Source organism: Centruroides sculpturatus, unplaced genomic scaffold (assembly GCF_000671375.1).
Source record: "Centruroides sculpturatus isolate CEXI.00-Female unplaced genomic scaffold, Cexi_2.0 scaffold648, whole genome shotgun sequence".
In the NCBI taxonomy this organism is placed as follows: Eukaryota; Metazoa; Arthropoda; class Arachnida; order Scorpiones; family Buthidae; genus Centruroides; species Centruroides sculpturatus.
In genome coordinates, this window is record NW_019392627.1 from 86,317 (window position 1) to 97,082 (window position 10,766).

A 10,766-nucleotide genomic window follows, 5' to 3' on the forward strand; every position below is an offset into this window, starting at 1 on the left:
GATAAGATTCAATTACCCGCTGTAGACCAGAAAGTATAATACTTATGTTCTGTGGTCTGGGACAGTAAATATTAATAATAATGTATTTAATATCGCCAATATAAGTCTCAATACAAACCATATAATCCGTACTAAAAGAGGCTAAGTGCAAAATAGGAATGTGGCGATGTGGAACGATAGTCACAGCCCAAGGACTATTGTTAGTACCTTTAACTATAGAGCAGTAAGCTGGAATAGAGGCAGGTTGATTACGTAAGCAATACGGTTCTTGAACCAACACTAAGTCATAGTTGTGTATTTCACTCGCTAAGAGAGAACTGGCAGCAATGCTCCCGTGTAAATTAACTTGCAAAACAGTAATACTATTTTTATAATTCTGACCCATAGTCAGTCCTATTTATCAGGTTAGCTTTTATACGTTGAAACACTTTACAAACAGGATCTCTAGCATTGTGCCTATGTTCCTCAAAGTGGTTGTGCCGGCAGTTGATACATGTAGGAGGCTCTCCAAGTTTAGGACAATCCTTAAATGCATGATTCCCAGAACACTGGCTGCAAATGTTATATTCCTCTGAACATTCCCTTGTGCTATGCCCAAAGCGGCAGCATTTAAAACACTGCAGGACCGGGCAAAAATCCGTGGCCCTGCAGCGCGACCACCCAATATTTAATTTATCTAATTTTAATACCTGTGCACGCATGGATGGAGAAACCTCAATGACCCAATTTTGATAGTCGCCTCCCCGCTTTCCAGTAGAAAATTTAACATGTAATTAGTATATTAGTATATCACTATTAACCTACTTCGCGTTGAATTTTCATCGATGTTAAGCCTAACAAAAATTTTTTAAAAATAATAATCGTCGCTATTGTATCGTTAAAAATTAGAAAAAATTAAAAATACTAGCTCCCTTTCATGGTGGAGCCATGTTGCCAGCTAAAACACGTAAAAATACTATTAAAGTAGCCAAGACATAGCCAAATATTGTAGCGCCACATCACAGCGGACATTTGAATTTGCCGACTAGAACGCGGTCGGTTAACCGAGGTGACGGTTAATCGGGGGTCGGATAATCGATGCTCTACTGTATTGCAGTCCGCCGTTATTAAAATGTCACAATAAGTAATTGTTATATCATTAAATACATTTTTCAATAATAAATTATGTAAAATTTTTTCGTTTATACATTTCAAATATAAATTAATTTTAATCCAAATTTTTCCCACAACGATCTGGATGCAGCTTGCTAAACTGTTCACGCTGACTGCGAATCCACACCATTAAAATAACTTCAATTTATTCCTCCTCACTCAAAGCGCCATGCAGACCAACATAATTTCTATGGTTCCAGACTTATGGCACACCTTGTATGATCACAAATTTAATTAATTTAAAATACTGTAAAATGCTTTTGGCCGACAAAAGTTATCAATTAATATGATTGAGTCTTCATTTTTTATATTTATAAATCATATTTCGTGTTTTAAAATAACAATTTTTAAATTCGATTTACCGTTACCATTTGTTGACCAATGTAGCAATAAATCGAGAGTGGCTCTGCTGAAGCCACTCAAACAATGAGGATTATATGAGGAACAAAATGCAAATTCGGGGATGGCGAAATGTAGTAGGCTACTTTGTTGCGTATAAAATTTTCTGTTTTTATATAAAGATATAGATATTTAAATTGAAGTGCCTGTATACAGCGAAACCTCTGAACAATTGCCACCGATGGGAACATAAGCAGTTATTCGGAGGTGGCCATTGTTAGGTTATTTTTCTGCATTTTTGTAAAAAAGAAACAAATTTCTGAAAAAATGGCCAGTATTTAGATGTGACCGATAGAGGTGGCTTTTATTGGAGGTTCCCCTATATTAAATTTTCTACACTTTGATAACATAGTTTTAAAATGTAAATGTAGTTGGATATTTGAAATATGAAACCTTCGTCAAATTATTTTTCATAAAATAGAAAAAAGAATTTCTTTTAACTCAGTGTTTTAATTTTGAATTCCTACTTAATTTTACAAGTAACCCCCGTATAACACGGCACTTCTATAGCACGGATTCACTCTAACACGGTTCGAGAATTGGTACCATCCCCTGTATAACACGGCACTTCTATAGCACGGATTCACTCTAACACGGTTCGAGAATCAGTACCATTCCCCGTATAACACGGTACTTTTATAGCACGGATTCACTCTGACACGGTTCGAGAAATGGGTAAAACCCTCGTAAGTATGTAAATTTTCTCTTCTCGCCTTCTGTCGATATACGTGGTCCTTCTCGAAACTTGTTTCAATGTTGCCAGATCGCGACGCTTCTGCTTCTGATGTTGCCGAATGTTTTTCCCTTATTCCATACTTGCTTTATTCTTCATAAGTGCTTAGCACCATATAAGGAAATTTATAAAGATCTTTTAACTAGAAGCAAGCAATCTAAAATTACATACATTTTGCAAAAGGTAAAGCATGGATCTGAAGATAATGCAGAAAAATGCTCAGAGGATAAGGATAACTTGCCAAAAAGAAAACGCTCTCGGTTAATTAATAGTGTTTTTAGTGATGACGAAGAAAACATTAATATGTATCACTTAAAAAAATTTTAATGAAGATATTTATCTTAATTATGAAAATATACTAGCATGTTTTTTAATTTTTGGAACCTAACCCTCCCCTTCGTATTAGTTCTTTGTTTCGTATAACACGGATTCGCATAACACGGCAATTTTTTGGAACGTAACTACCGTGTTATACGGGGGTTACCTGTACTTGATTTTTATAAACTTATACTTTATTTCGTTTATATACAAATTCCTCTGCGTTCAATTTTATATGTAAGTTTTTACAGTTTTTCAGAAATTGTGGATAATTGGATAATTTTTAAAAGCTAAATAATTCAATAAAATGACAATTTATAACGATAATGAACCGAAACCTCGAAAAACGGCCACCTCTAAACAGCGGCTATTTTTTTCAAAAACATTTCTAGTTTTAACAAAAATGCATACAAAACAACGGCCATATTTTCAGGGATTTTTATAACAAAGTTGCTTACAAAACAAGTTCGAAATAGTGGCCATTTCGTACAGCCCCTATAGTTCCATCAGTGTCAGCTGTTCACAGATTTGACCATAATTATATTAACAACTAATTACTCGTGTCATATCAAAACCTTGCCAGAATTTCTAGAAATTACAGAGTGATAAGATATAAAAATTTTATATAACTTATATAAGATTTGATTTCATATTAAATAATTATGTTTGGAAGTAAACAATACGATGGAATATTTTGTAAAGCTAGTTTTACATTTTTGATTTCTTAAAAGAAAACCATTTAGTTCATATTCGCTTAAGAAACGAGCAGAAACAAGTATTTACGGCTGCAGTAAAGAGATGAAAACATAGAAAAAAATGTCAGTAAACTTTGTTAGTTTACTGAATTTTTTTTTCTCTTTTAAAAATATTCTGACGTTGTTCTTTTAAAAGGAGAGTCAACACAAACTTTATTAATTAAATTTGTATCGACTGCGAATAACTAGGGATTTCTACTTATTCGAAAGATACACATCATACTATTCAATATTTGATCCAAAGACCTGTATAAGGTAGTCGGTTATGTGCATTTTTGAGTTAAAGTCACCTTTATCGTATTTTATAAAATTTTATACCTCTATTGAAATATCTGAGAATGTATTATTTTTGTTTATAATTCACAAAAGTTTTATTTGTAAGATTTAATTTATTTTATATACGATCTAAGTAAGCTCTGAACGACGACCATTGACGAGGACGTAAAAAAAAACAGCCGTTGTTAGGTGACTATTGTTTGAAGAGTATTCTGCGTACATTTCAAAAAGAAATGTTAAGAAAACTGTCTCTGTTTAGAGATTATTTTGCATGAAATTTTGTTAAAAAGAAGAAATGTCCTCGTAAAAAATTGGCGTTGTTTAGTGATGGTCGTTGTTTATAGATTATTTCTTTTATGCATTTCAAAGCAAACGTCCTCAATAAAATTGCAGCCATTTAGAGGTAGCCGTTATTTGAAGTTCGACGTTATTTAAATAACCAATTTAATTTTCACGCGTTACTTTAATAAAATACTTAACTTCTTGATATGATTTACGAATAAATAAAATAAGATCATTGACACATGAAACCTAAGTTTATGCTTTCAGAGTAAATTGAGTTTTCAAGAAACTTGCTCCTTACAGATGTTAATATAATACACACTATAGTCAATAGATTGAATTATCGTATTTGTTTACTTCAAAGTTGTATCTCTCCAAACGTATTATCAAGAGAAAAATCATTGTGAAACGTAAAAAAATTCACTTATCTATAAGAAAACACAATGTGATATTTGTGCATTTAAGTTACTGTTAATTTTCAGATGTACAGTAGTTACAGAACAAACAATAAAGACATTTTATAAATGGCCGCTGTTTAGAGGATAAATTATTTTGTACGCATTTCAGAAAGAATCGTCCTTTCAAAGAAACTTTTTGTTCTTTGATATTTTTATTTTCTCGGCTGTTATATAACAGAGGGAAAGTATTGCAATTGGTCAAATTTTGATCCTTAGGTCCTGGTATTTTGAATTTCGCGACGTTAAAGGTCTCTGATTCCAAAAAACTGAGTAAACCTGGTATAAAATTCTGTATGTATGTGTATATGTATTGGTCTGTATTTTCCTTTATATCTCAGGACTCCACGAACCAAAAATTTTGAGATTTGGCAGGAATATTTCTATATATGGGCCATTTATGCTATTACATTTTAAAGATTGTAAGTCAAGGAGAAGGGAGAAAGAGTGGGTTAAGGGGTCATGTCTCGAATAGTGTTAGATATAATAAAATGTTTACTCGTTTAAACCACCCCAAAAAAATAAGGCTTTTGCTTTTTATCTAACTTTGGAAAGTATAATTTAAAGTTATCAGCTTTCTTCCTTGATCCTCTTGACTTCCTGTTCGCAGCAGCCTTTGCCAGCTTTAATGTACTGTACAATCTAAATTGTGTAATAGATAATGTAAACGAGGTGCCATTATCGGAGGTTTGTCTGTAATTGAATACGAAATACAGTATCAAATTCGAATAAATTAATAAATAAATTATTATAAATTCAAATTCATTTATTCATCTACTTAAAAAATGAAATATAGCCTATGTCATAAAAATCAGATCCTAATATTAAGAGTTTTCTGTTAGAAAATGTGTTTTTAAATTGTAAGTATTAAAAAGTTGACAAGTAGGCCTACTCTCTTGCACAACTTTCCCAGCCTCATAATTTACAAAGTTAAAGTTGCGTGTGACACCATCTGTTCATGGGATTTTATTAACAAACAATTTTTTATATTACTAATATTATAAAAAAGCAAAAGTCTTAATTTTTGGATGCAGGAGTGAGTTTGTAAAGGAACTGTAAATGCTAATAACGAGTTAAAATTTTATTAAGTCTGACTCCACTCGAGATATGACACCTGATCCATCTTTCTCTCCATCCTCTTGGCTTTTAACCATCAAAATTTAATTATGTCAATTATTCATATATACTTGAAGAACTAAACCTGCCAATTTTCAAAATTTTTGGTTTGAGTATAATGCAAAATTAACGCAGACAAACACACGCAAACATAGAATTTGGTAAGTTTTTTTTTTACACTTTTGGGGTCCTTGGTGTGTCGAACCCCCAGAAATGTAAAAAACCGAGTGAAGAAGGGTCAAAATTTGACGATTACCATACTTTCCCTATGTTATATTCTATAACAGCTGAGAAAGTAAAAACGAACGTAAGTTAAGTTAAGATTGAGTTTTTAAAATATTTTATAGAATCTTTTAATATAAAATACATGGCATGCAGTATTTACCTTTTATTTATTTATTTACTTATAGAGTCTGAATGAAAACATCTGATGTTTCTCACCTTCAACTTCACGTTCTGTAATTATAGAATTAATTTTCTGATGAAAAATATGTCAAGATTTTTAATTGTTAAAGAGATGATAGAATCAACTTCTACGAAAGACGAATTATTTGTTGTCAACGTAACGATAGGTTGGAACGAAGGTATTCCAAACAGCAATCTTTCTCTCGAAACCATTTGCAATTCAACAAGTTCTAAAGGATTGTGTGCGGGACGAGACGAAGAAAAGAATACCAATCAAATAACAATGATTGTTACGTCGTTAACACTTTCTGTCCTCATTTTAGCCACGGTATTGGGTAATGTTTTCGTAATAGCCGCAATTCTATACGATCGTAACCTGTACAGATTAGGTAACGGCTTAGTCTTATCTTTAGCAGTTGCTGATCTGATGGTGGCTTGTTTAGTAATGCCATTGGGTGCCCTGTACGAAGTGCATCAACAGTGGACATTGGGTCCAGAATTGTGCGACGTTTGGACGTCTTGCGACGTTTTATGCTGCACGGCTTCCATATTGCATCTACTAGCAATTGCTGTGGATAGATACTGGTCCGTAACGTACGTCGATTATGTCAGAAAAAGAAACATACGTCATATAGGTGCCATGATTGTTATCGTTTGGGGTATCGCTTTCATTGTGTCTTTCGCTCCGGTTTTTGGGTGGAAAGATCCGGATTTTTTACAGAGAGTCCAAATCGAAAAACGTTGTTTGGTGAGCCAAGATGCGGCTTATCAGATATTTGCCACTTGTTCCACGTTTTACGTACCTTTAATCGCCATTTTTGTTTTATACGGTAAAATATATAAAGTGGCCAGGAAGAGAATACGCAATAAACCTGGTGTCAAATCGACTGTATCACAACCAAAAATGACAAATCTCATACCTCCTCCTCTTACTGTCGAACTGTCGGCTATATCGGAAGGTTCGTTTTGTCCAAGTAGTTACGAACCCACGTGTAACGGTTCTTCTAATAAAATCGCCAAAGAAAAAAAGCATAAAAAGAAGTCAATAGAAACCAAACGTGAAAAGAAAACAGCAAAGACTTTAGCCATTATCACGGGATTGTTTGTTGTATGCTGGCTCCCTTTCTTCGTGACAGCTTTATTGATGCCTTTATGTCAGTCCTGTCAACCTGAAGATCATGTGTTCAGCGTGTTTTTATGGTTAGGTTACGCCAACTCTTTAATTAATCCTGTAATTTATACAATATTCAGTCCCGATTTTAGGGTCGCATTTAAACGTATGTTATGTAAAAAGTCCCGACCTTTTAGATAAATTCTTAATAGAAAAAAATTATTTTAGAAGCAGATTTTCGATGAAATAAGCTAAAAAAGAAATATATTTTTACAACGTAACTATAAATAAATCAGATATTTAAACTGTTATTTATTTTAATTCAGTTTAACGTTACATCTTGAATAATTTACACTTCTTAAAAATACAGTTAAACTTCTAAACTACGGCCACTGACGGAAACGTAAAAAAATGGCTGTTATTTAGAGGTGGCCGTTCTTAAGAGATGGTCGATATTGAAGGTTCTACTATACTTTAAAATTTAAAAACATTGACAATTATAAAAATAGAAGTTCAAATCTCAAATTTCAAGTTATGTATTGAAATTCTGAGAATTTACGTTACACATTCAAATCCTTGGGAATTAAATTTGTAACGCATTAAAAATATTGATAGGGCTTAAAATTTGAGTATTCTGTATAAATTCATATACATATATAATGTAAAAATATTCAATATAAAGTGAAACCTCCAAACAACGGACATCTGTAAACAGCGGCCATATTTAAGTAACTTTTTTTAAAACAAATGCAAAATAACCTCCAAACAACGGACAGTTTTTTCATGTTCCCATCAGCGATCATTGTTTACAGATTTGCCTGTATTTAAAACGCTGGTTAATTTTATTCTTATTATTATTTATATTAATATTTAAACTTAAGAAAATATAATACTTATTTTTGCTATTGTTTATTGTAAAATTTTAAAGTACAATTTAAATATTTAATAATTAATGGATGTATAATGCTGACATGTTAAAACTTGTTAAAATTTGACATGTTTTCAATAAAATAACGTTTTCATATAATTTCTTATCGAAATCAAATACTGCAGATATCGTTATATGAAATATATAACAGGCTAGCCTACTTCTACGCTTATATAAAAGTTCAAATATTTATATAAATTATATAGATCCATAGAATGTAGTTTGCGATGGATACATTTTACTAAAACGCCCAAGGGGTATCCACAGAAGAAATTCCACACGTCACAGATCTACATCGATATTATACGCATCAAATGATTTTAATCACGTAACAAACTTCTATTATATAAAATTCAATTTTAATTCAAACTGATCACTGAGTAAAAAATAATCATTTTTAAATTATCAATTATTATAAAAACGCTTATTTGGGGTAGAGGTTAGTTTTTAAAAGAAATTGTAAATGCTAATAACGAGTAAAACTTTTATTAAGTCTGACCTCACTCGAGACACCTGACATCTCTCTGTTCCCCCACCCATTTGTCCTTTAATCACCATAATTTAATAGCAGCAATTCACTATATACAGTCTGGAAATAGCCCAGCCAAGTTTCAAAATTTTTGTTCATTCAATCCTGAGATAATGCAAACTGTACGCCGGTACACAACTATAAAGAATTTTGTAAGAGTTTTTCTTTTTACAGTTTTGGGCTTCTGAAGTGTCGTCAAAACGTCGATAAAGGCAAAAGAAACGGGGAGGGGGGTAAAAATTTGACGATATTTTACTTTCCTTATGTTATATTCTGTAACAGCTGGGAAAGTAACATTTGTTAAAAATTCAAAATAAATAATTAAAAGCATGGATTATTAATAAATGTCACTTCTAAACGGCGACCATTTTACAGGAACGTTTCTTTTTTACTTTCGCTGCTGTTATATATAACAGAGAAAAAGCATGTGGATCGGTCAAAAACTGACCCCTTCAAATTTTTACATTTTTGGACTTAGGACACCTTGAAACGTCGAAAAATGCAAAAAAAACAAGGTAATTTCTGTATATATGCATGTTAGTGTGGGTATGCGTGTAGAGCACGAGTTTTTCCCCCTGTTTGAAGCTTAATAACTCCTGTGCTCTTTGTCGAAAATTTCTGAAATTTTACAGGAAGATTTGATTATTAGGGGGGTTGATTCCATTAAATTTTGGTGGTTAAAGGTCGAGGGGATGGGGAGATAATGGAGATCGTGTGTATCTCCAGTAGGGTCTACTTAATGACGATTTTACTAGCTAGCATTTACATTTTTTTTTATAAAACCCATCCTTACCCTCAAAATTAAGATTTTTGCCGTTTTATAATAGTTAAAAACATAAAAAGTTTTTAAAATAAAATATGATAACAGATGGCGCCACCATAATTTTAAATGTTGCCGGGAAAATTAAATAACTCGTTGTTGGTTTAATTTTTTAAATGCATACAAAGTATCGGCCATCTGCGAACAACTGCTATCCTTTTACGTTCCCGCCTGTGACCGTGGTTCAAAAGTCTGACTTAAAAATAAATTATAAAAGAGACTTTAACTAAGCTTATGTAACACTTTAATTATATTTTATCTCATTAATTATATATAACAGGAGTGGGCAAGCAAGAGTTCAGTGGGAGCCGAAATGTAAGTTTTGCAAAATGCATGGGAGCCGCAGTTCTGTACTTTTTTATTCTGTATTGCAGTTCTGTACCGCGATTTTATTATATAATAAAAATATAAAACAAATGTTGGATTTTTTAATTAATAAAAAAAATATTTTCACAAAATTGTAAAAATAATAATAAAAAGCAGAAATTAACACTTTCAGCAAGAGCCTCATGTAACTCAAAAAGAGCCGCATTTACCCATGTCTGATATATAACCTATTATTAAAATTACGATATCTTTATTAACTTACTTGATAAACTTCAAGGTATCATAAAAATAATTGCAGAGTCAACGAAATTTCATGGGGAATTCTCTATACACAAACCAATATCGACATTAGACTACTTTCTTTCTTACAGCAAAAATGTAAGTTTGTGCAAACTAATATTGAAAGCAAAAGCAAATCAATGTTTTAATTATTAAATTGTTCAGTCAAATCTCTGAACAGCGGCCACTGACAAAAAGATTTAAAAATGGCTGTTGTCTGAACTTATTTTTTACATATTTCAAAAAACAAGATCCTAAAATTTTCCGCCGTTTAATTAAAGACGACCATTATTGGAGGTTCGACTATATTTTATTTAGAGATATTTTACTGCCTGTAATTTAATCACAGTTCCTGAAAAGTCACCGGTAATTCCAGTGACTTTTCACCGATCATGATATTTCAATATTATGATCGGTGAATTTTGTAACTAAGGTGAAGAACTGATCATAAAAATATTACCCATAATTACTCAAACAGGTCGTCCAGAACTTGTATGGGATCCGCTCAACTCCCAAGCACCATACAAGCTCTCCGATGACCCTGTTAGTATAATCTTTTCCCGGGTTAGTAGAAAACGCCCAGTTCCTCCTCTCGACAATCTTGGGTGCCTAGTCTCAAGTCACGTGAGTAGCAATACGAATGTATTAGGATTGTTATGTGGTCCCAATTCGTTCAATGAGACCATTCACAGAACGAGTTGGCACCATGTGATAGGCCCAACACGTTCGTATTGCTACTCACATGACTCGAGATTAGGTACCCTTGACTTATATGATTGAAAGAGTATAGATCACTTGTCATAGATGAAATTAGGATTCAGATCGGCTATGTGACAATAAAACTGTGATCGTGGTCGGTCGCCGTGATTAAAAAGTAAAGG

General features: G+C 32.5%; 1 protein-coding gene across 1 annotated transcript in view; it reads left to right on the forward strand.

Moving 5' to 3' along the window:
• LOC111617777 (5-hydroxytryptamine receptor 2A-like) overlaps window positions 1-7,290 on the forward strand; it is an 89,323-nt gene extending 82,033 nt beyond the window's left edge. Inside the window, exon 3 of the mRNA XM_023359065.1 lies at window positions 5,897-7,290. Coding sequence (XP_023214833.1) covers window positions 5,917-7,203 — 1,287 coding nt within the window. The 5' untranslated portion in view covers window positions 5,897-5,916 and the 3' untranslated portion in view covers window positions 7,204-7,290. The remainder of the gene's footprint in view (window positions 1-5,896) is intronic.
• The last annotated feature ends 3,476 nt before the right edge of the window (window positions 7,291-10,766 follow it).